At 31.0% G+C, this 27,589-nt stretch overlaps 2 protein-coding genes across 3 annotated transcripts; one reads left to right on the top strand and one right to left on the bottom strand.

Annotated features, from left to right (window-relative positions):
- LOC100785349 (trihelix transcription factor ASIL2) lies at positions 1-5,662 on the top strand. Of its 2 annotated transcripts, none has more exons than XM_041009948.1 (2): positions 1-1,667; positions 5,397-5,662. In XM_041009948.1, exons 1-2 carry the CDS (start codon positions 761-763, stop codon positions 5,408-5,410), a joined length of 921 nt encoding a protein of 306 aa, XP_040865882.1. In that variant the 5' UTR covers positions 1-760; the 3' UTR covers positions 5,411-5,662. The 2 variants fall into 2 exon arrangements, with proteins under 2 accessions (XP_040865882.1, XP_006598317.2); XM_006598254.4 differs by having other exon boundaries at positions 127-1,667; positions 4,185-5,488.
- A 1,668-nt stretch (positions 5,663-7,330) lies between these two features.
- On the bottom strand, positions 7,331-15,535 carry LOC100306082 (uncharacterized). Its single transcript, NM_001250320.2, has 2 exons — positions 14,905-15,535; positions 7,331-7,506 (listed from the first exon to the last, which is right to left on the bottom strand). Exon 1 carries the CDS (start codon positions 15,464-15,466, stop codon positions 14,921-14,923), a length of 546 nt encoding a protein of 181 aa, NP_001237249.1. The 5' UTR covers positions 15,467-15,535; the 3' UTR covers positions 7,331-7,506; positions 14,905-14,920.
- Between the last annotated feature and the right edge of the window lie 12,054 nt (positions 15,536-27,589).

Raw genomic sequence — 27,589 nt, 5'->3', positions numbered from 1 at the left:
TCGCCGGGTACAGCTTAACGCCTTAATCCTAACCTTTTTTTTTTTACAACCAACTCCTAAAATGCGATTGGAAATATACGGTTTGCAGAAGTATTATTATCATTAATTTTAGTTCAACTTGTTTTTATCAGTTAGATTTACATGGAATTATGCAACACATTTTAAATTTAAATTCAAACACATACTTAATCCTAATCTTAATCTTAATTAAACAAACACTAATCTTATCTTCGTAACTTGAAACGCTTTCTATCTAGTTTTGCTTTGCCTCAGCATTATTATTATCAAAATCAAAATAAAAATACCCAAAAAGAAGAAAAATGCCAAACGGAATTTCGAGCCGTCACACACACCGCAAGTCAAGTCGGCAACAACGCGCGTCCCTCTCGCCCTCCAAAAACCAAAACCACCATCCCTCTACAATTTCAAAAAAATGAAAATATTTTTATTTCCCTATAATTTTTAAAATATAAAAAAAAAACAGACATAGTAAGTAGTAGTATGATTTTAATTTGGAAATTTAAAATTTGAAAAAAAATAATAATTGGGTGTTTCCGATAGTAGTAGTTGTAGCGGGCAAGCCGAGCCGATTCGATGACGCGAGCCACTCACACACTGGGGGTTCCCCCAACAACACGCGCCCCTCCCCGGCGACCGTACCGTATTATCCCCCACCCTTCCCACTCTTTCGCCTTGCCGTTTCTCTTTCTCTTTTTCCCTTTCACTTTCTCTCTCTTCAAACCCTAATTTCCTTTTTCCGATGCCGGACTTCCACGACTCCCTCTCCACCACGCCGCCGCCGCAGCCGTCCCGCCCCGTCCCCGTCCGCGAGGACTGCTGGTCCGAGGAGGCCTCCGCCACGCTCGTCGACGCCTGGGGCCGCCGCTACCTCGAGCTCAACCGCGGCAACCTCCGCCAGAAGGACTGGCAGGACGTCGCCGACGCCGTCAACGCGCTCCACGGCCACACTAAAAAGACGCACCGTACCGACGTCCAGTGCAAGAACCGCATCGACACCATTAAGAAGAAGTACAAGATCGAGAAGGCTAGGGTTTCGGCCTCCAACGGTACTCTCTCTTCCTCTTGGCCTTTCTACGAGCGCTTGGACGCTCTTATCGGCCCTAATTTTAGCGCGAAGAAATCCACCTCCCCGCCGTCTCCGTCGCCGCCGGTGGCTCTTCCTTTGCTGCCGCATCGGAAGAACCAAAACCAGAACCCTTCCTCTTCTCCTGCGATTTCGGTGCCGCCAACGGCCGTCGCGCTGCCGCAGAAGCGCTCTGCGGCAGCGGCGATGGACGAGGGTTACTTCAGGAGGAATTACTCCGCCGTGGCTGCCGCAGCGGCGGCGGCGGAGGCTGATGAGGAGGAAGATGAGGATGAGGCGGAGGATTTGGAGGAGGAGGAAGAATGTGAAGAGGAAGGGAGGGGGAGCGAAGTGGAGGAAGGGGAGAAGGAGAGGGAAGGGATGAGGAGGTTGGCGAAGGCGATAGAGAGGTTTGGTGAAGTGTATGAGAGAATGGAGGCGCAGAAGCTGAGGCAGATGGTGGATTTGGAGAAACAGAGGATGCAGTTTGCTAAAGATCTTGAAGTGCAGAGGATGGAGATGTTTATGGACACACAGGTTCAGCTCGAGAGAATCAAGCGCGGGAAAAGATCTGGCTCTAACGGTGAGATACACAACATTTCTCTGCACGCCCCCCCCCCCCCCCCCCCCTTTTTTTCTTTCCCTTTTGGCTTGATTTGATCACACGTTGTACTTTATAGTGTTTTGTTTTCAACGAATGAATGATGTTTTGGACTTGAGGATGAGTGGGTCGCTAGAGGATTCTTCAGTGAGTTCCTTTTTGGTGGGAAAAGAAAAATAGATTGTTTAGGACTCTAGAGGGTGCGCTGAATGCTCTGAATTGGTTTTCTTTCTTGTAGTCCTGCAATTAAATATACTAGCATGTGGTGCACTTTAGTACATCGTTTTGGCAGGTTATTTATATCATAGTTGATGGTGAGATTTTTTTTGTGAACTGTTTTTCTATAAAAATGGTTGAGGCTTTAAGCTCGTCTTGTTAACTTTAAAGCTTATGGTTCTGCAAGATGCAGATGATTTAGCATTATAATGGCGTTTTCAAGCTCTTGTGACATTGACAATTAACGTGAGGGGCTAGTGACCATGTTAAAGCTTTTGACTGAACTATCCTACATAAATGAATTCTCATTGTTATTTGTTTTAGTATGTCTTCTTATTTTGGAAGTCAGCTTGTATTTGATGTTCAAACTTACTAATCATATATTTCACATTAACTTCTGCAAACAGATGAGTGTAGTTATGTTTACTTTTTTTGTCTGTCTTTGTGGTAGTTGTGTGTTGAAAATTCTCACATTCAAAGCTTTGTTTTTTAGTTTTGCATTCGGTGGCTGTTGGTAATGTTATATTTCACTTTCCTTTTGTATCTGATTGAAATAGAGCCATGCATGGTAAATTGGTACTGTACTTCTACTTTTATAAATGCATTGCCAAACCATGTGTGGTACATGTGTGCTGTATTTCAACTTTCATAGATGTGATGCAGTTTTGGGTCGTTGTTGTGGGCTAATATGCAAGCTAAAGAGGGGGGAACATGTTGATGGTTAAACTCTTGGATATTTCTTACACACTGATTGATTTAAGGGGTAGGAAGTATTACCATGCAGCTACATAATTTATGGAAATTAGGAATATGATGACAGTTGTGTTAACTAAAAATAACATACCATTGATAACTCAAGATTTCTTTGCCACATTGAGAAATATTGTCCATTTCATCCCTTTAATAACAAGAAAGGCTTTAGGCATGTTATCTACAAACTTGTCTTGTTTAGTAAAAACTATAATGAAAGGAATTTAGGACTCTATTTTTACAAAATGACTCTAATGAGTTACCTTTATAAATTTAAGGTCACTTGTGGATTCTTGAATCTGTTGGAATGGTTATTAGAAATCTTGTGATTTGGCATAGTTGAGCCCCAAATGGCATGATGGATTTAACTTTCTCAAGTATATTCTTCATCAACTGAGGAGGAATTATGTGATCTTGTAAACAATGAACATTGGACTCGTACAGATTTCCCTCCAGTTTGCTGCATGGTCACCTATTGACTGTGGGTTAAGAGTCTGTTTGGTTTCACTTATTTAATTTAGAATAAGCCATTATAAATGTTTATTGTGTGTTTGGATGCAATCTTACAAAAAATAAGTAATTTTAATGAGCTACAATTGATTTTACACAGCTCCATCACTGTCCGTGTAGTTTGAATTCTCAAAGGAGAACCTTCATTGTGCTCTCTAGTTATTTGTACATGTCATCTTCCATCACCAGACATAGGTAATGGTGAAGTCTGGCTGGAAGCTGCATCTATCATCTGTACTGTTCAAGTCTTCAAGAAATGTACCACTAACCAGTACAAGCACTGTAACAATGTCCCAACCTTTCTATCCATGTGAAGGGTGCTGGTATTTGTAAAGGATGGGTTTGGGTCACAGATAAAAGGTTGGGGAGTTTGATTACATGGATATCCAACCGAACTTTTGAATGATTAACCATACTTAAATTAAAACTCATCCCATCCATCCAGCTCAATAAACATTAGTATAATTGGGTGGAATAGATTGCATTTAGATATGAACATATGATGGATTAATGGGTTCAGTTGCCACCTAGTCATCCCTAATTTATTTGGAGGTGCAAAATAAGGGTAGGACTGATGTATCCAAGTTTAACAGGAACTGTGTAGCTTGGTGTTTTTGGCGTGGTGCAACTCCTGTCTTTTTCCTCCTGATTACAGATACTATTCAGCAGAATAGGGAAGTTAGAAGGTTTCTCTCTGATTAGCTCGTTAAAATTAGCCCCAAAAAAGACTAGAAAAGAGACAATTTTAGAGAAGTATCTAATATCTAATGTGTATGAATTCAAATTCAGCAAGAATGCGTTGTGCTGAAGTAGTGCTGACCTGGAAACTTAGGGATGGTCCTATGCTGAGAACATGAAGTGTGTGGATGAAAGTTTGATGCTAGCTTTGGCTTTGACTCCCTTTAGTTGGGTTGGCTTGGCTTCTGGTTACTTGTCCTTATGTTGGTTGATCCTTTTAACCACTCCAGTTTTCTTGTATTACATTTATAGATTGAACATATCTTCCATTCTTCCTATGAATAGGTATGAAACATGGTTTGCTTTAAGAACAAAGGAGAGTGATGAGTTACTGGTTCGGAAGGTATGGGGTTTTGTGGAAGTTTAATTTTCGCATAGGAGAAAAAGAATAATGGGAGAACTGGAAACTTGTATAGTTAGTAGGCTAATTCTTTTGGTGAAGATTTCAGTCATAATATTCATAAAAATATAAACAATGGGGAAAATGGCAATAATACATATGCTTATAAATGTTGTCTTATTTTCTTACTCTGTTTCTTGCGAGTGGTTATATGTGGTAGGGCTATAGCTTATATCCTTTGGGTGGCCTAAAATGTAAGTAGACAATTATTTTTTTGCTTGAAAAAATGGTAATATTACTCCTTTGTTTTTTTTTTCTTTTTCAAATTTTCTTGGTTCGATTTCAGACTAATGCTATCAAGTGTAAACTTTCTAGTTGTTTTGAATTTAAGAAAAATGCTATTAAGATGTTCTGTTCTTAATGTGAACATAATTTTTTATGATACTATTCAATAAATAAGGAGTCATTGATGATTTTTGGGGTTTTAGTTATTTTTGTCTTAAGTTTATAAGCTTATGTTTTTAAAAAGGGTAGCGATCAATGACAGTATGATACAAGGTTTTGATGGGATGAGTACTAGCGTGTTTGGATTTTCGTTCCTAAGCATGTACATGGAAAAACATGAATTAGTTACTTATTGGTAAATGTACGTTAGGCTCCTTTTCAACAATAGAAAACAAACACATGTAACCTTGCTTTATTGTATTTATTATTCTGAGCAAGATAATAATTCAACTAATTAGGATACAGATACATATTAGCTTTGGAGAAATATTCTGACTCAAAGCCTATTTATGTTTTTTGCTTACAATTCATTGCATTATAGATATTATCCAGCTGCTCAAGCTAAGGTGTTGTAAGTTTAGAAAAGATTTTTTAGCCTTTACAATTATGTAGTGGCTTGACTGCAGTAAATGTGTCCTTTTCTTTGACTTGAAACATACAGTATAGTTTTGTGGTTGTAGGAATCTTGATGGTCTACGATATGATCTGTATAACTAGTGAAATAATATCAAAAGAGGAGTAGTTGCGTATTATTCTTTCGGTCTACGCATTTGGTACTTAAGAAGTGATGACAACTTGTGATAGAACATGTCTCAATTTACACGACTCGCATCTCTGCTGAACTATTATGACAAACTTGTTCGTTGGTGCAGATATGTATAGCTAGCCAAGTGGGCGATGGTTCGTTGACGGTGCTTGAAATGCTGTCTTGCTTTGGTGAGAAAGTACATATCTTCAGCTGATATACTGTCATGAGGGAATATCTCCAATAGAAATTTATTTTGGAGTAATTTTGGATTCTTTTAGCTAGCCTTTAATTTGTTTTTATTAGTCCTTATAAATTAATTCAGCAACTGTACTAGGCCTAATTCGGCTTCGATATAGAATTTGCTCCAGTGTATAACACTCTTATGCCAAATGTTCTCCCTTGTCCCTTTTCAATACCCGATTGCTTCTTTCCAAACGCTAAGATAGGTAGATATTAGAGAACGTGCGTAAAAAACAATATTTGCACGTCAGTTTTACGTTTTTTAAAACAACTAGAGTCCATTTTTTCACAAAAAAAAAACCTAGGCCATGAAAAGTGAAAATAAAATAAGGTGTATAAAATTTTTTATGCTTAAAATTTAAAATATAACCCATATTGTAGAATACAAATTCAGACCAAGAGTACGTGTGCCATGTTTGAACTCTTTTTAAATTGCAAACACGCCAAAAACACCTTGGTGCGAGTTTGCATTTTCGATCTCATGTTGATGTTGCTGCCGGTGCTGCACCACTGCAGAGAATCTAAACTCTTTGCTGAAATGACAACCAATAAAGGCGTTACACATTGCTGTATGTGAAAAACAAATAAGCAAAATAAGGATTGGGTCTAAAATCTAAATCACAAGATTTTTTTGGTTACAAAATGACAGGATTGCTTGTTCATTTTTTTTTTAAAAAAAAAAGTTTAGTTTTGTTAAATGTTTCATTTCAGAATTTAATTTTCAAGCGATTTAAGTGCTTATCACTCCTTCATAAATTGCGACGTTGAAATTATTATTTTTAAACAAAACTTGATGTTTTATAACAAAATAAACATACAGGCAATAAGATGTGTAGATTCTTCTTGTCTATGTTAAAAAAATACATAACAAGCAAAGCATCCCGATTCCCAATCCCAATAGAAAATCTCGACTGAGTTTTTTCTTCTTTAAAGTAATAATTTCATAAATCTCGACTGAGTTTTTTCTTCTTTAAATATAATTTCTATAATTTAATTTCCAAAAAAGCCTAAAAGAAATTTGACTTTTCTATGTAGCTTTAGTTAATAAATGGTGAGAAATATATGCACGAGGATTTTTTTTTTCATTTTTGAAATTCATGAGGATCTATTTAATTGTGAACAAATTGAATAGCCAAAATTACGGGGGAAATGGTTGAAAACTGCAATGCCTATTTGCATGTTTGGTTTTCTGTTTGGGAGACCCCAAACAAAATCAAAAGTTATAAATTTTTACTTTTCATAAAACACTTAAATTCATTCAGTTCAACCAAACACATCCTATAACTTTCGTAATTAACTCTTCTAATGGATACTCGATATCAAAATGAAGCCCATTAAGTACTCGCAAGATGACCACACACAGTACTCTCTGGATATCTTAAACGCATTTCTTCCAACACAATGCCTCAAATGCAGCAACCTTTTTGCTTCTTTAAGATGTATATAAATTACACTAAATATCATAGATTATCATCTAAAATAATGACCATATGACAGATCCCATTGTTAACAGCTTCAAAGATCAGCAGGAAAACTACTGTTTAAGAATTATATAATGGAGTTTATCAAAATGAGAATCGAAAAGAGATTTGTTATGAGATTGAAGATTTTAATTATTGGAAATTTGGATCATGCGTGATTGCCATTTGTGTGTGCATGTGTGAGACTTGAGAGAGTAATATATAACAGTGGTAATAAAAGTAGTAAACATCTGTAAATCTAACCATTCGATCTTACCGTTTCTATTTTGGGGATGAGGTCTAATATGTGAAAAGAACTTACAAGGTTGAACTTCGATCATATATTTAAGACCTACAAACTTGCTCCAAAAGGATTATTCTGATGTTCAGAACTACGTACTAATTAAGTGGGATATTAATATCTTTCTTTGATCATTTTTAGTCGAAGCAGCAGTAGAGATGATACTTTTACGACATGCTCTCGTTCACTTTGGCAAATTAAATCCCCAATCCAAGTAAGTCGTTCTTGCAGTCCTGCATGCAAAGAGTATTCAGAAAAAGTGACTTGTTACATATTAATCACATCCTTTTGATGCTATAACTTATAGTTTAATACCCACATAATCAGAGTGAAAAGTCACTATTAAAATTGCTTGCAATATATAGAAGCATTTTCGAAAAACTTATAGCCATTATTGGATGTATGCAAATATGCATTCCAAACATCAGAAATTGCATAGTGACTGATCAGAATATGCGTTTCCACTCATTCAACTGACCAAACCTCTTTAGGTTACGTACATCTAAAACTTGCATATACTTAAAGAGATGTTATATGGTGCGAAAAATTTAGGACCAATGCAGTACGAATATTGTAGTCATATAAACATGGCAATGTGAACCAAAAAAATAAAACAAAGCTGTAATATGTTTGGGTGAAATCAAAGACATCATGGTGCATGTTTTCATCCAACTTGTTTGGTACCATAAAAGTTTTATCCTTCGGTGTAATGTATTTTGGATGTTTAACTTTTAGGATAAAGTACACTCTATTGTTTTTTATTTTTTTTTATAGTTTCACGCTTTAACTTATATATCTTGTACTTTGTATCACAGGGACCTTATTCATTCTTTTTGCAACACTTAACACTCAATATTTTTTTTTATTTAATTTAGCTAGAGTTTTATATTTATTAATCACGATTTTAACTGTAGTTATATCATTTTTTATATAATCCAAACTTTAGAGGAGTTTAGTGATATATAATAAAAAAGTTTTAAAAAGTAACTTGAGAAAGTAAGAAATTACAAGTATAATTTCCCCTAATTTTAACTTTAATCATCTATTATATAGTTTGATTGAGTTATATGGCAGGAAATATATGTTTTCCTTCCCAACAACCCTTTCATCCTAGGAAGATAGTTTTAATTTTTAGTGGTTTTACTTGTAGAAAACAATTTTCCTATAGTTTAATCAATAAAAATTCTAGTTAAAGTTTACCTGGGAGAAAATATATGAGAATGATACAGTGTGAGAGTTGTAGGTGTGTGGATAGTTAAATGTGCAATGGTGTTGAATATAAAGTGGAAAAAGGATTTTTTTTAAGGAAAAAATAATTATATGATGAATTTATAAATTTATTCAATTCAGTTTTTGTTAAGTATAATTAGGAAGCTGATACATAAATGTGATTCAAAAAAGGACTTTCTTCAAGAGGAAGACTCAACAATAGACAGGAGTTTGCTCTGGAAATTCTAAGAAACTTCTATACCACTGAGACCAATAATGTGTCATTCTTGAAAAATCTTATTGATCAACAATATTCAAACAAGAGTAACCTTGAAAAGAAGAATTCTTGGTCCAAATCATGATCTCAATTGTGTATTCTTTAACATTCACTACAAGATTAAGGAGGTATGGTTCTTCATATACTGCTATATGGTCATATGAACTTAAAATTATTTTCAAGAATGAAAAGTTGGACTATGAAAGGCTAGTTGAAACCATTAAAATTCTTAGACTTGGGTTATATATAGCAAACATAGAAGTAGTACAGTTTTCATTTACTAATAGGATGCTTAACCCCTGGAATGTGTTTACTAATGTGGCAAGGCCAGATCTTGAAGTAACGCCTTGAAGAACTATAAAGCCCCATATTGGGACAAACCAAAGAAAAAGGTATTGGGACTAAAATGATACACAAGTCATAACTGCCCCCAACAAATAGATGAATTCAGTTCAACTTGAAGGAGAGTGTTGAAACAGTGTATAGAAGGATTAATAACTGTGAAATTTGAGTTAAATTGATAGTCAATTTTAGTGAATAATGATTATAATTTCTTCATTTTAACGATATTTTTAATGAAATAGTGAAAAAATTGATATCATTGTAATATTTGACCAGCAAAATTCAAAAGAAGAAAATTTTAAGTGCTTTGGAGGAATGTTGATATAAAAACGTGAAGAAAAAGCTTTGAAAAAAAAAATTGAAGATTGGGACAGCTCGCTTAGCGCGTAAGACAGGTCCAACACGTCTCCTTGCTTATCGGCCAGCTCACGCTTAGCGCGAATCTCGCGTTAAGCGTGTGATCATCACTATACTCGCTAAGCCTAGAAGGTTCGCTTAACGCAATTTCAGGTGAATTTTAAGCTACTTTAGACCTATAAAAGAAGTATGAAACAAACCAAACAACACACTGAAACTCAGAGTTCTGTAATGAATACATCCTAAGCATGAGTATCTCAAATAGGGGAAACTCTCTTTCTATGTTCATTATCTCCTTCTCTTCCTTTATTCATCACTTCCTTTCTTCTATCTACATCAGCTCCTAAAGTGTAACTCTCATGTCAATGAGAGGCTAAATCCCATTGTTGGGAGTCTGATAGACCAACTCTTATAATATAACTCTTTCTTATTATCTACTTAATGCAATTCTATTTCTATTGTTATTTTCTATGCTTAATTGTTTATTATGATCTAATAACCCATATAGTGTTTAGGGGATGGTGCTTTGAAAAATAATTATTTTCTAAAGAACTGAAAAAGAACATTTAAATGAAATCATTGCTAGAAATAGATTGATATTCGTTTAGCCTATTTTCATGCATTTCCAATTTTAATGCGATTTATTATTTTTATCTTTGTAAAAAAAATTGGATGAAAAAAATATATAAATTAGACTCTCAAAGATAGAGTTTCTTAATAGATATAATTGAAAATAGATACATCATCATCAGATAAAGAAAATCATTCATATTGTATCACAAATAATTTTAACATGATAGACAATTTGATAAAATTGTCAATGAATTTATAAGGATAGAGTCCAATTAGTTCTAACTTTATACATAATACACCTTTCATGCTTGCTTGATGTAGATCCAACTAAATCCATATTCACTCTGTATTGGGCATGTGCGGATTCCAAAAAAGGCCATATAGGAAATTTGGACGATTTAACATTTTATTTGATTGTTTAGATTTGATAAATGGGTTGAGGTATCTTTTGTACTTTTATCAATAAAAAAATCATTAAACACAATGTCTACTTCTAAGAAATTTTATTGCCATACAAATGAAGAACATATAAATACATGGATAAATTTACAAAAGTGTTTTTATGGTATAAATTTCATTTAAATTTTTCTTCAATTTTTTTTAACTTCTAAAGAACACTTTTTATTTTTAAAAAAAAAGTAAAACTTATCCAACGTGACTATTATACACCTTTAAATTTTTCTGAGATTAAGCTTAAACAGGCACATGTATACTTAAAATTGACTATTAATTGACTATTGCAAGGTAACAGCATGCACGGCACCCTACAAACCAGTAGGTACTTTAATTATGAGAATAGTGACTGTCGACCATTTATTGATTATTCAATTTGCAATGGCTTTTTTAAAAAGTTTATTAAATATAACGATGCACAAAACACAAATATCAACTGTAAGTGATACATCATTGATATCAACTAACATAGTGTAAACATTTAGCTCATGATGATATTATATTTATATGTATATATACACTAGATTCTGAACGCTTTTGCTATATACACTAGCTAACAAACATTGACGTGTAGGCACCATACACGGTGCAGATTATGCAGTTAGTTTGTTGGTGTTATCACTATAATAAAGATTTACTTACTAAACTTTATAAAATGATTATTTACTAATAGTTTGTCATTCAACTTAGAAAAATTAATCTGTTAGTATTATTGATCTATCATAACTGTATGATACATTATATCAATGAATAATTGGATTGCCATACCCATTATTGTAACTAAAGTTTTAATGTTTCAAATTAAGTCCAAAATAGTTCATGGAAATTAAGGAAAACTTATTAAAAATATTTTTGAAGACATAGTTTATATAGGACATAGTAATTTTTTTTTTATTTTCACAATTACTTATGCAAATCTTTGAAGACAGAAACAAAGCCAAAAATAATGTGATATTTTTGCAATTATTTATAAAAAAAATAGAGAATGGAAACAAAATATTTTCTTAAAGCAAACAATTCTTCGAGTTTTAAATTGATTCAATTCTTGACACAATTAATTAACTTTTAATATGGTTATCCCTGTTTTATATAATTGATAAAGCCTCAAATCAAATAAAATATTCTAGCTACTTGGATTAAATGCAGAAAGGTAGCTATTTTGGTTTTATATGCACAATTCTTGATCTGATCTCCTAAAGATTACTTTTCCCGTGAAGGACCCGTGTGAGGTAGGTCTAAGTTAGCTATCGGAGGTTATACATATATATTTCTCTTTTTGATCAAAAGAGGTCACATATATACTTTCATTCCAATATCTTATTTCTTAAGTAATAACCTAACAGGCTAAGGTGAATTTTGCATATAACTTGCTTGATTAGTTCAGTGTGTTTTGCATATTCGCAATATAAGCAATGCACACCTTATTGGATATATCAATATCAAATATTATAAAGTCTTAACTTCTAACTTAATTAGACATCTCAAATCTTAAAAATTCATTACAATAGCAGTAAGCCTTATTGATGGATCACAAAAATGGAAAAAAAAAAGAGAGAAGAACCATGAAGTTGATTTCTGAACAAAAAATATTTTGTTCAAACTTAAATATTTTAACTATAACTATACAAACATGTATAAAAACTTAGTTTAATTTTGATACATTGTTAGTATAATTTTTTTTATACTATCAACTTTTTTTTACTGACTAATTAAGCAAAACTTTAGGTATATATTTTTAAGTAATTATTATAAAAATCAAATATTTTGAATGATATAACAATTTAAGATTGTTTGAAAGTATAAAATACCTTTACATTCAAAATATTATCATTAAAATCTAAAAATTATTACTAGTATCTTAATTAATTTGTTCATTTTTGGGTATATGAAAATAATTTGTTCATTCAAAATATTTTTGGATTTTAGCGAGTAATATTCCATTCTATTGTGAGAAAGATCTGGGTTAGGAGTGTTAATCAAATTGGATTGACCCGATGAATTGAACAATCCAAATTAAAACAATTAAATTGGTTTAATTATTGATTTTTTCAATTCAATTTTAATTCAAAATTCTTAGATTTATCTATTTCCAACCTGAATCAATTCAATGATTTGATTAGTCATTTTTTAACTTTTAGATTAATACATTTTAGTCTTTAAAACTTATTTTTTTTCTTCTACTTTTGTATTTTCTTTCTTTTTTAATTATTTTGATCTTCTTATAATTTTATATGGTGTTACTATGTATTTTAATTTGGTCATGTTTATTATGTATCTTTTTATTATATTTTTAATAAAGAAATTAGTAATATATATAAAGTGATAAATATATAAAAATAAATATCAAATAAAATAAATAATTAGTCATTAAAGAATAAGGAACATTTTTACCTTTCATTAATTTAAAATTAAATATTTATATAAAATAAATAACAAATAAAGATAAAAACTTGAAAAAAAAAATATAATAACTATTTTTTTCATAACCCAATGACTTGAACCAAACAAAGTGATCTTAACAGAATTGATTTGGTTTGGATTGATTGAAATATAAAAAGAAATTAAAATCCTAAACCAACCAATTCAATTAAAAATAATTAGTTCAAATTTGATTTAACTTAATTCTGAATCAATTCAACATGTGAATATTCCAAATTTGGATGGAAAGATGAGAGAGAAAAAAAAATATAGAAAGAGAAAGTGATGAATGAGGTAAGTGATGCAATGCTAGTAAAAAAAAGTAAAAAGTAAAAATAAAATGAAAGTAAAAAATGTATATTTTAAAAATTTTCCTTTTTGTATGATAGAATATCATTCAATGACATCTATCTTAGTATACTAGTATACTTTATCATGGGCACGATTTTCTACTGACCACGAGACAATGTTTATAGGATGCCAACATTCACCCTGCTGAGGATCTAATATGAGGTATTTGGAATGGGACAGCGATGTATGATGTGAGAGCATAATTTCAAGTAAATATTTGGTTTGCTCATATTGCTATGTCACTGACTCTGTGATAAATATAAGATTAGGTACAAGTTGAAGGAAAGTTCCTCTATGTACGACTTGTAAGAAATTGAAATATATGGATTGGAAAGAATACAGTAGTTGAGGTTCATTATTTAAAACCTTACATGGACATGGAAGTATATACAGAAAGAGGCAGGGAGGGAAAGATTGCCGACAAACGTGGCCCATTAAAATATAGTAAACTCATTTAAAAAATTAGTATGTTTGCAAGCCATTTTCAGAAGCAGACAAGTTCATGCACACTTACATAGCTATGTATGGCCCGAACCTCAACATCTAACTGAGATGTCCTTCCACCAGAACAATCTGGTAGGTTTGAGCTTATGATTGATCTAGTTCTCTATATCTACAGTATGTACTTCCTTTTTATTTTATTTTATTTATAAGACAAAAATTCACATTTAATTTTATTTGTCTTCCCTTTCTTGTTTTAGAAACTATTTGTGAGTATACTTACGGAGGACTCTGGATAGAATTTTTTAAGAGACAATAAGTATATATAGACAATCTAATGACAAAGAGTCAAACAAGAAGGAAACGTCCAAGGCCATTTTCGTGTAATCTCTCCTCACATTCACAAATGGCTAGATTAAGTACACATTCTAAACATACATACATATGACCATCATTGAACAAACCAACGTTTGTGTGGATGCTGAGAGAGACAAATAGATAAAACAATTAACTTTTATACCATGTTTCTAACAAGACACAATTTTTATGGACCACATTACCGTACAAATTGTCTTAAAGAAGGATTCTGTTTTATTAATTAAAACACGTTTTCGTTTAAAATACTTAGCCGAATTCAAGTACGTTTCGTGTTCTACGTCAATTTGTATGAATAACATGCAACGTATGATATATCAAGCTCGCATGGCCATGGGGAGCAAAGACATCTAGCATACTCAGAAATAGGCCCAAAATCAGCATAAAGTGCCTACCTGAGAAGTATTTAATTAGGAAACTGCAATAACAGTGTTTTGAATGATAAGAGAGAGAAAGAGAGAGTGAAAAAGAGGAGACGAGAGAGAAGGTATCCTTTCTACTCTAATTATTATTCTTTGCGGTCTTTAGCTAGTAGTATATTACTCTAACTAAACAATTTCTCAATCAACGATGGAAATTTAGGGTTTGTTTGGGTTATGCTTTTAGGGTTTGTGTTATGTATACTCCATATATAGCTGACATTTTTCTTTTTTAAAAAGGATTCAAATTTCCATCATATATAGTGATATGATAACCTTTGTTAATCTACCTACCGACCCACAATTAATCACTGTGTGTCCTATCTACACACACAAGTGATTTGTCACATTTAAATTCAAACATAGCATAAATTAAGCAACTAATTAATTGATATTATATGGTACGAAAAAATTACCATCCATCGATCGATCTCAAGTGGCCAATTGCTTGAAGGACTTTGGAGCATCATGAGGGCCCTTAAGTTGGTTCTTCTTCTTCTTTTTCTTGGTGTATGGGATCCCTCTGGCCTTTGCTTGACACTCCTTGACTTCGCGAAGGTACACGCGAATAGCTCCACTTCCAAAGGGATTAGTTTCGGCGGAGCCTCCGTGCTCTTCATAGGCAGCCCTAAGCCGTCCGATGAGAGCATCAAGACTCCCCCAAGCCTGTCTGAGAGGACAGGTGCAGGGTGCGGGCGGGTCAGGCTGCCCAAAAAAGATGCAACCGTGCAAGTGGACCTTGGTCTTCCCAAATTGGTCAAGGTAGCGAAGGAACTCAAGCACGTGGTTGAAGTTGCACTGTGACAGCGAAACTGGGGGTGTCTGGTTCTTCAAGTACTGGCCGAAGGTGTTCCAGTCTCGCCGTTTCTGGGATTCGTATCGGCTCAGAGGGGCCGCCGCCGGCTGCTGATGACGCTGATCGGAGGTTGCGGCGGCTCGTGACGAGGAGGCGGAATCGGTATGCATTTCGCCGGACATGGTGGCTGGAAATTGGGATAGGTAGAAATAAGACACAAGAGGAGGTGAAAGAAAAGAATGTGTTAGTGCAGTGGACAAAGATGAAAATCACATCTTGGGGTCTTTTGAGAGGACATGTTCTGGGCCCTATCTGAAGCTGCTTTTGTTCCCCTTTTCCTACTCCCTTCTCTCTCTCATATTTGTATTTCCACTTTTTACCTATTTGCACTAACTTATATATATATATATATATATATATATATATATATATATGATTTTGGTTTTGTTTCTTTTAGATTAAAAAATATTAAAATATGTAAGTAATGTTATATGCCGTCATCGATCATCATTTCGATCATAGTAGCTAGGCATTATGATTTGGTAAATGGCATAAATAATTAAGACCTTATCAAATTATTTTATTGTTTTTGTCTAATTCAAGGAAGCCGAATGGATTAGCCGGTTACCTTGTAGTTGGTGCTTTGGTGCTTATAGTCCAAGTATGTCTGATTGGATTTAGTGCACTAATTAACTTGGTTATCGATAATCATCGGTGCTTTGTGAGCTAATGAAATTTTGGTAATTATAAATTGTTTTTAGCATGAGATTCTGGTCTTCTATTCTTTTTATTTGTTCATATTGGCCTAATGCAAAAGGTTATTATTATCTGAACGTGTGTGTAGGGGAAGGGGGCGGAGTACGTGCACTTATACTGTTTAATTTTGTGTTAAATGTAAATTTAATTAGCAAAGTACGTATGGGTGAAGTGTTTAAATTAATTGGTTTGGAATTTCTTTAGCTTTACATAACAATAATTGTAAGCGCATCTTCTGTGCTGCAAATCAAAAGCGTTTTGTGACAAATTATTTAGTACACTGATGACATATAGTCTTTGTCCAGAGAAAAAAAAATCTGGTATTTTTTAATTTAAAAGGGTTGGAAATAGACGAACTCATAGAGCCAACTAAATTTTAATAATATTTCTATCCTTTGCTTTTCAAAAACATTGAGCCAGTTTTGTCAAAAAAAATAAATAGCTAGAGCCAATTAAATTTAGATTTTGGTCTGAGTGAAAGCCAACGTTTGCAGGTTTAGTTAATTGTTTTCAATTTGGTACTCAAACATTGTAAAATTTCTATTGACTTTAGCATATGTATTCTTTGGATGACTGCGCAGTCGGAGTCTCATCTACGGTTTAGTCAAGAAAAATTACGTTTGTGACTTGATTTAATATTAATCTATTAATTTTCGTTCTATTCTTTGTGAAAGTCTTTTATGCAGATAATCCTAACATTTTTCAATAGACAATATGATTAATTCATCTAACACATTCGAGTAATTTGATATAAAATTTAAGAAAAAATATTATTTTTTAAATATTTTGGTAATAGCAACACTAATATTATTTTAAGTAATACTTTATAAGTAATGTATCTATTTGAAAAAAAATAGTCTTTTGATATGCTTTAATATTTCTAATAAATATTAATTTGTTTTTTTATTGATTCTTCTTTTTTATGCAAATTAGTAGTTCTCCTTTTACTATTTTCAAATTTGAAAATAAATCAAGAATATACATTTGTTCACTTGGGGTGATAAGATATGAGCAAATAGCAATAAAAATAAAAAGTTAGAAATACATACAACGCCTGAGTGAGATGGAGATGTATAAGAGAGATGAGATATGGAAAAAAATTCAATAAAAATCGTTTTGAATATAATTAAGTTTTAATAATAAATTAATATTAAGTTTCATCGTAAACAATTTTTTTTTATTAAAGACTTAAGAAGTATTCTAACCTAATGCATTGATTCAAGTTACATATATATAGTGTATAGAGTTAAACAAGAAGTTAGGAAATTACCCAACTTTTTTTTCACACACACACAAAAAAAAAAAAACAATTTAAAAGGAGATATTTTTCATTAACAATTTTTAAGATCTCACCTTTATCAAATCAAAAGTTGAAAACTAATATTAAATATAATAAAATATAAAAATTAAATTGTGATAGAAAATATATAAATTATTTAAGACATGTTATATAATATTAAAATTTATTATAAAATATTTAAAGCTAATTGTGTCATTTTTTGGTTATTTTTTTATATAAATTTTATAATTTAATTAGAAAATTAAATTATGTATTGAGAAGGAAAATTAAAGATAATTTTATATATAATTTAAAACAAGAAATAATTTTTTTGAAAGTTAAAAACATTGGAAATTATGTTCTTAAAATAAATATGCAATTTTAATAAAATGGTAATATTCTCAACACATATATCATATCCTAATATATTATTTAATCAACCTCAGATATAAAATAGGATAGCATATATACTGTTTTTAAGAGATTATTTAGTATGCATCAAACGCTGAATATGATTTATTATGCTTTTATCTTATCATACTCTTATCCAACTCTTATATTCTATCATCTCTTATTATATTATGACTAGCAACAACCTTAAGTGACATGAAGATTATCATAACTAAGTATTATAGGACTTTTGTTGGGCATTTCACTATAGGAAAATTCAATAGCTTATATACCATGTTCACATTGATTAGTGAGTTAAAATTATGAGAGTTCAGAAAGGATAAGTTAAGATAGGAGTGCTCTCTTGTTCGTAGAAACTCTAGAACACTAATTAAGAATTACTTATTGATCATTTTATGTTTTTCAGGTTAAACGGAGGAAATCCTCAATAATAAATCTTAGAGTTGCTCATTGGAGCTAGAGCTTAGTTTGGGTATCTTCTAATGTATGGCCGGTGTTTGATGTGTCTTAGCTTTACGAAGCTTTGTATATACCTAAGTGTCACGCGATATATATAAATTTTTAAAAATCACATTGAACCATATTGGTTGATGGTTGTATTATTAAAATCGAAAGAAAAATTTTAATTTTACTATATCTCGAGATATCAACTTAATTTACCCTTTGAACAATCAAACAACGCAATTGATTATATGTTGAAACCAAAATATAAAATTGAATAAATGAAACAAATATGTTTCCACTTTGTCAATATATTCAGGAGATCTTTTGTGGGGGCGATACTTGTGAGACTTTATGGCGTTGCATGATTTCACACGTTTGCTGAGGGCCCATAAGTCTATTATGTAAACCAAAATTAATCACCACCTAGGACGAGCGGTGAAACTAAAAGGAAAAAATAAATTAAAAGGTTTAAATGCTCTTTACTCCTTGATTTATTAGTATATTTGTATTTTCATTACAATTACGCAATGAGAATATTGCACCCTAATTTAATAATATATAAATGTTGTAAGTTTTTAACAAGTACTCAAATAAAGGGGAGTTTGAATTATCTATGAAATTTTAGGTTTATATTTTGTAGATGTTAAAAAAAAGTGTCAAGAGAAACTATGTCTTTTTAATATGTTTGGTTGAAATGAAAAATAGCAAACAATTGAATAAAGAGAATGTGATAAAAACAATAAATAAAATTTTAAATTGTTTGGAAATTGGAATAGGAAAATGAAAAGGAAAAGTATCTCTTTGAATAGATTATTATATCTTTTGAAAGATGTGACTTTTATAAAAATAATGTTAATGTTACCTTTCATTTTCTTTCATTATTTTTAAAATAATATAAACATTAATTTAAAAATATTAAAAGATAGTATTATTTGATCAGATAAAAAGTTCATTTATATAAAAATTGTCTATTGTTTTATCAGATATTTAAGAATGCACAAGGGTAGATATGAAAATAAATATTTTGAATTTCTCTCACCCAATTTCTTATCAATATTGTCGAGATCAGAAAAAAATTATAATGAAAAATGACCCCCCCCCCCCCCCACAAAAAATAAAAATAAAATCTTGATTAAATACTTTCGGGTACCCGTTGACTTTCTCTACCAATTTTCTCTCTACCCTATCTTTCTTTACTAAATCTGCTATAGTAAACAAAGCGTGAGGGAATCAATTAACTTAGAATTGAATTAATTTAATCAATGTCAAGGATGATTTTTAAATGTTAAAGTTTTCCAATAAAAATGTTGTAATCCTTAGCTCAAAGTGTCAATCATGTCCCCCCTCCCCCGCCCCTTTATTCTTCCTCACCTATCGCTACTAACCCCACTCCATTTTCCATTCCCGCCATATGACCATATTCAAATTACAATTACAACATTTAAAAACTTACACCTTAGGAGGCATCTACACATATCTACATATTCTTTATATTATGCTGTAAAAAAAACATTTTCTACATATTATAGATAAAAAGCACACAACATTCTGTAAAATGGCCCACGTGCATCAGAGATACGTAATAAAATCAATTATTAGCTAGCATTGACATATTTTGGCTTGATCATAAACTATAAACCCATTGACACCATTTTTTTTCCTTTTTAGCAAAAAGAATACATTGAACAAATTGAGAGTACCAGAGGCACTCAAAGAATATACGACCCCGTTTTTATTTATTTATTATTAGTAGTAAAAAGAATATGTAGTACCAGAAGTACTCAAAGAATATATTGAGTCATTGACACCACTTTCTTAACCTTCGCGAAAGTTAACACCAAACAATTCGGCTTATTTCCTTTAATAATTATATTATATTTTTAAGTTATTCTGAGATTTATTTCATACCCTAATATTTGACACAAATTTTCTCTCCTAAACTTTTAAATTTTTTTTAATCAAGTTTTGCAATGTGATTTTTTTAGTGAATTTTGGTATTTACGTGATTTCTTGTTCAATCACTATATATAATTAGGACTTCCTGTATAAAGATACAATCAGTTTAATTAGATTAGGTACAATATTCAGTTTCCCTGGAAAAGGTTTCTCCCCGGCCAAGATGTTAAAAAACACCATGACACAGCAGTTTAGACACCATACATGATTCTTAATTTTGCACGACTGTTCCTTCTCTCCTTGCTAATATCGTTAAAGATTATGACAAGATGCAGCTTTAGTTCCTTTTGAATGTTATGATCATTTTGCTTCGTTTATATATGCTTCTTTTTTTTTGGGGGGGTGTTCATCGTTTTTGGTATATGTTGGACACATATATTATGCCTTTACCGCATATGTAGGTGTGTGATGAGGGTCCAATCAGATTATCCTTTTGTATGTGGACAAAATTAGTCCGTGAACCTTTTACTACAGGATTATATGTCTTCATTGTACCAAACACTGGCAAAAGTCTTTCACGGTTGGCCTTTAGAGCGAAATGAATCATAACAAATATATATGCCCTTAGGAGTTTTTCAGCTAACATTGAAAAAACACCATGTAAAATCTAGCAACGAAGTTGAGTTTATAGTAAATAAAAACAATAGATGAATATGTTAAGTAAAGGTATATATATATCCCACAAAATTTAACACTCTTTTTGACAAATTTTAATTGTAAATATATAAATGAATATGTTAAACTGTATTTAAAAAAGATGGCTAAAAATAAACACACGCTTGAATTTTTCATTGTCAATAAAAAAAAATTTCTGACATGAGAAGTACGATCCTCCATAGCAATATTTTTTTCACGAATTTAAAACTTCAAATGTCAATGGAGTAGAAGTCACCGAGATCTCTAGATAATATGGAGAGAACTGTCACTCCTAATCCCCCATTACCACTACCAACATTAGCAACTTCATTGCTATTACTATATATACTACTATTGTTGTCTTCAATCACTCCATCGCCTCTACTTTTCATAAGCATAATTTTGACATTAAAATTTTTGTTTATGTTATTATTTATAAAGTTATGCATAGTGCGCGCACACCAAACATGATATAAGATAAGAGCTTACATTATTAATAAACTTAATTTCCTATTCTTATCTTATTGTTTTATACTATATATTATTTAAGTTCTGTACCTCATTTGTGCAAGTTGTTCGAGGGGAAATGGCAACGCGCACAAATGAGAAAAATAACAAAGCAGGAAGTAAGGGAAATTGACTTTTGTATCTCTGAGGGACGATTTTCGCAACTTGAACTGAGAGATTCCTGGAATTTGTCAAATTCGAAGGACATAACATAACCATGGAAAAACTGTTGTGAGGTAAAAACATCAACTATACTATTATCTTTGTGTTTTGACGGATTAGCATTTGTTTGTAAAAATAGAGAGTAAGATGACACGACATCAATTTGAACAAGAAATGAAAGCCACCAGATTTGGTGGCAGGCTCCGTTAACATTATTTTCAGCTGGGTGTTTTGTTTGCTAGCATTTTTAGAGCATTTCGAAAGGTTATAATCTCACATTACTTACTTTTACTTAATTTTAATATATAGCATATACATATATACCAATATTTGTTTAAAGCTTTTAAACAAACGATTAAGTAAGAAGAATGGTTTAATTAGGAGTGGTTTTTAATTAGAGATGAAAATGTGAGTGTTATTGCATCTGCGACGAAATGGACCCCCAATGTCATGAGCCAAAGATTGCAGATCGAAGCTCTAGCTTTCAGGTGGAGTCTTCAAGTAGCTTCTGACCTAGGTTACTAATTTTAAAAGGTTGTTTGTTCTATTACTTCAACCACTAGGGAATTTTATTTTTTTTTTGCAGAGGAAAAAAATTGTTATATCTTAGAAGACTTGCACATTATTCAAATACAAACAATTCATGTTTAAAAGAGATAAACATGAATTCATACGTACTAATAATCTATTTTTCTAGCTATGCAGTAAAACATCTATTCAGCATTTTAATTGATGGTCTATAAAAATTGGTTCGCGCAGTATCATAAGTGGCTGAAGAAATTTTATAATGTAAATAGTTTGATTGAAATACTTATAAAAAAAACAATAGTTGATACTTCTAAGAGTTCTAATTAAATTTACTGTAACAGACTATAGAAGTAAAAGCTTGATACGGTAAGCAAAGTTTGATTACATCAATGATTAAATTAAATAATGCTATAAATTAATGTTAAGTAATATAACCTACATTTTAAAAGTAAAATATATTTGAAACAAGTACAATAAATTAATGTTGTGTAATTTAACCTACAATTTTAAAATGTTATACTTTTCAAACCGTCTCTCATAATACTGTACTTCCAACCAGTATATATTACTAATTGAATTTTTCTCTTTATGTTCTTTTTGGTAGCTACAAATTTTCCAACATGTGTCATCAAGTGTTCTGACAACACAAGCGCAACATGTTGCATAATTCCTGCAAAGGCCGTTCAATAATAGATCGGGAAATTAGTAAAACAACTCAACCACGTCTCAATGATGAATATTTGCAATCAAGGAAACATTAATTCAGCAAATAATCTATAAGTATGCAAATACATATGAAATCATCATCATTATCATTATTATCGTAAATACATATATGAAACCTCTCTGATCCAAAACTGAAGAATATTTTTAAAGAATGCTCAAGCAGTAATGGGATTTTCTTTTTTATCAATATATATATATATATATATATATATATATATATATATATATATATATATATATATATATATATATATATATATATATATATATATATATATAAAAGTATATGTCTCTGTGTGTTTATTGATAAATAATATCAATTTTAATGAATTTGATTCTGAAATAATTAACAGTAAAAATTTGTAAAACAAGCTTTACACGAAAAACTTGTAAATGCTATGAACATTATGCTCCTTGTCTCATGTTCTTTTGTTATTAATATTTTTTTTTTCCGGTTTTACACGAGAAACTTGCTTTAAAAGACCTTAAAAGAAAATGTAAAATCTAATACTTATTTTCTGCACTTAATCTTTATGTTCAGAAACTTTACTTGTCCCGTTTGCAAAATCATTAATATCTCTTTATTGATTCTTATTTACGTATAGAATAATATGATATTCACGAGCATGCATGTTATATACATAGCACAATTTGTATTGGTCGAGGTTGAAAAGAAAAAGTCCTCAGTTTGATTATTAATTTATTCCCAGTGATCACTAGTTAACACTTAACATTATTCTAACAATTAAAACTAGCTTTAGCTCGAATGTAATATTTTTTAAATTAAGAAAATAAAAACATAAAGAGGAAGTAAATGGTTATCATTTAAATCTGTAAAACAACTAATGGTTAGAATACATTTTCAGAGTTGATGTTCAATTGTATTTTGCAATTTTATATTATGCTCAATATATATTTTTAATTTTTAATAAATTTTATTTAAAAGGATTTCATTTTTTAATTATTACAATTAATTTCTTCCTACATTTTTTAAAAATTTGTTTAATTCCTCATATTATTTTTACTTACCATTGAGAATATTAATCGATTGAATTGAATTCATTTTGAGGAAACAAGTCCTATGCTAATAATATATTTTTTTTTACAACACAACCGGGTTAACTTTAAATTTAATCTAATTTAAAGTAGTTTGAATATGATCAATTTTTTAGTTCTTAATGGGTAGTGAATAGGCTTTAAAATTACAAAAAAAATATTTAAAGTATCAAATATTTATTTTATAATTTATTTTCTACAAGTATAAAATTAAGCTAAAAAAAATCTATCTCAATTCAAATTTAAATTATTTAAGATAACTTACGCAAAGACACAACAACCAGTTCTTTTAAGCTACCAGTTAACCTGATTACTTTATTAGTCATATATCGTCCTATTTTTTCTTTATTATCCATTATTTATTAAAACTCTTTTTAATACATATAAAACTGTTTTCTTTATATATATATATATATATATATATATATATATGAAACCCTTAAGGCACCCCTTACGACCACCCTTTGAAAGGAAGGGCCATATATTGGCAGCCTCTATATATATATGAAACCCTTAAGGTTCCCCTTACGACCACCCTTTGAAAGGAAGGGCCATATATTGGCAGCCTCAGAAAACTAAACCAGCACACAATAAGAGATAGAGACTTAATTAATATGTTGATAAATTTATTCATGGCAGACATAAAACAAACATAGAGCTTCAAGTGAAAACTTGACAATGGAATAACGATGGATAAGTCACAATAGATGGCACCACTTTGATATCATGCTGAAGTTACAAGGTTTTTGCATAAAGAGAAGAGAGAGATTATAACTATATATATATATATATATATCCTAAAATATCATATAAAATAAAAATTTATTTTATGCACTACAAAAACTATAATCTTAATTATTTTATAAACTAGTTATCAATTTTTAATTAGCATATTTTGACTATTAATTAATTAAAGCTTATTTATATTATCATCTAATTATAAATCGTTATTTGAATTATTTTAAAAAAAATTAATAAATTTATCATACATAATTGATAATTTTATCATATCCATGTCTATGATAGATAATTATATAAAATAAAATTTTATACAGTCTATCATCATTTTTCTCTTAATAAAATTTTCAATTTTTAATCTTTTTTAAAAAAAGAAAATTTGAGCTAACACTTCGAGTACTTTTATCAAACTTAGCGATATCTTTTGGAGGGTTAGACTTAGAATTTACCTATGCCAAATGATATAGACAAGACTGGTTGAAAGCAATATAAACCAAAATTGGAGACTTTAATTATCTTTAGGTGATATATTTGTGGCCGATTAAGTCGCTTTTTTATCTAACGGCTATGTAGTAATGTCTAGTCATGGAAATGGAAAAGCTAGCAAAGTTGGCTTATGCGTGATGCACTGAATATGAGTTGCTTTATGATTTGGAATTCTGAAGAGAAAATCCCCCAGTCACTATCAAAATGCTTTTAAATCCCGTAACACAAGTGAGAGAATAGCAAAACCACGTGAACTGGCCCCCACGATCTTTCTCACTTGTCTCCAATTAATTGCTGAAATTTCAGGCGTAGTATAGTATAGTAGGGACCCTACAATGCTACACTCTTTTATTCTTCCTAAAGTGGCCAGCTTTCCAATAACAATGTCTCTTCCTTCAAGCCCTCCTTAGAATTTCTTTCTCATGTTATTGTAACTTGTAATGTCATGAAATTCTACATTGTTTGATCAATGATTGAAACAACAAACCACACAAATGGGGTAAGAAGAAAAGCAAAAGGTTTAAAGTCAATGTGTAAAATTTCAACTGATTCCTTGTATGGTCTCCTTAATTTTAGTTTTGGGGCTGAAAAGAGAAAAGGGAAAGTTCATAGTGACTGAAATCTCGCAGTGGTTTGTCTTTTAAGAAAGAAGATCTGCGTCAGAAGAATGTCTCTGCCATCATATGCATCATTTGTGGCAAAAAAACTATCTCTACGCCAAAAATACCTTTCATAAGCTATATATATAACTAATAGCTGGTTTGATTATCCAAAAAAAGAAAGTGTAGCTGGTTATGGATTAGAAATGCTGAAGCATGCAATGAGTGTGTGTGGACAGTTTCAAAGCTGAAGCAGTGACCCCACTAGTGGTTTAATTTTTCAGCTAAGTGTTGAAACAGATTAATGCCTATTATAGGTTTACTGTGTGTCTTTCTTGTTTTGAACATGTTATCTCTCAAAACATTTTAATTTCTCGAGTTTTCTAAAGGCTAGGCAGTAGCATAGCTTACTTGACTAGAAGTTTAAATTAAGCAAATGTTTATAGATTATAGTTAATAATCAAATATGAAACCTTACACTATTTAAGTTTTAAATGTTATGTCGTTAGCAGTATACGCATGGTGGGTGGCGTTTTCTAGGTCTTTTGGGGCGATTTTTAGAAACTGTTTTGGATATAACTTGTATCATTTTGGTTGAGTTGGCCACATCTTTGCTTAACTTAGACATTTCAATAAAATCTTTCCTTATAAAAAAAAGTTTAAAATTTAAGAAAAAGTCTATAACTGATTTTACGTCTATCAAGTATGAAGTAGAAGACTAACTTATTTGCTGATAACTTAGGATCCTTTTCTTCTGATTGAGCTCAAAGTTTGAGCTTTTAATAAATTTTCGGAACGGGAAGGTAACAAGAACCTTTTCGGCATAAACGCACTCATGGGCTCAAGCCCAAGGCCATATAGATAGCAGATGCTCTAACTTCCCATTTATTGGACTTTAGTGGTTGATTTTTGGGATTTTTTCCTTGCACCAGCCAATTTTCTTTTACACTCAACATATTTTTATAATTCCAACATTACCCTTATGTATAGTCTATGTAGATTATCAATCCAGACTCAAGGCTCATGTAGGTCTCAAAGCTATGACTTTTACATTATTAGTATGACGCTCTAACCAGCTGAACTAATAGGTCAATTATGTTAAAAAAATAAATAATATCGTTATATATAACAATAAAAATTTTAATGTATATTTAATACACATATAAGTTTACATAATAAATTTTATAACAATTAATATACATATAACCTGTGACTTTCTAATGTATTTTTTTACATATATAAATTTTAAATAAAAATCAAGTTTAAATAAAAACCATAATTTTAATTGTTACAAAATTAATTATGTAAATTTATAAGTGTATTAAATATACATTAGAAATTTTAGTATTATATATGGTGACATTAATTTTTTTTTAACATAATTAGCCTATTAGTTTAATTTAATATAATATGGATCGTAGGGATTGTCAATCTGTAAACCTCATATGAAATCTGTATGGGATTATATGTAAGGATATTTTTTATTTTTTCCTCTCACTGCTGGGTGTATTGAAAAAATGCTGGGTGCAGGAAGAAAGAAGAAAATCCCTTTATTTTCGGCTTCCCTCCCCAGCTGAAAGAGCTCATATTAAATGGAGGCCTTAATAAAAGCCCATACCAAACGAAAACCATACGAGAGGCCCAACTGAGCCCAATCCAATGCATTTTAGACGTTTAACCTGATCGAATCCAATTAATATTTTGATCGGGAAAAATATTGTAAACTATTAGATCAATTGTGCTGAATTTATATTTACGTAGTATACACCTGGAGGTCGCTTTACGTTTGATTTGTCCATTAATACTTACAATTTCCTAAATTAAAATAAAAAGTTGTTGTAGTATAGTAGTAAGTATTTTTGTCTATCAGGCGGATGATGCGGGTCTGATCCTAGGCAACAGTGTTGTATAACATTTTTAAGTAGGTTTTAAATTATTTAATAAAAGACAAAAATGAAAGCAAGTTAATAAAGATAAGGATTCATTTAGTTTAAAAAAATGTTTTGTTTTTACTTTCTGTT

The sequence above is a fragment of the Glycine max genome, chromosome 15, assembly GCF_000004515.6.
Source record: "Glycine max cultivar Williams 82 chromosome 15, Glycine_max_v4.0, whole genome shotgun sequence".
Taxonomy (NCBI): domain Eukaryota; kingdom Viridiplantae; phylum Streptophyta; class Magnoliopsida; order Fabales; family Fabaceae; genus Glycine; species Glycine max.
This window is presented reverse-complemented; position numbering and strand designations above follow the sequence as displayed.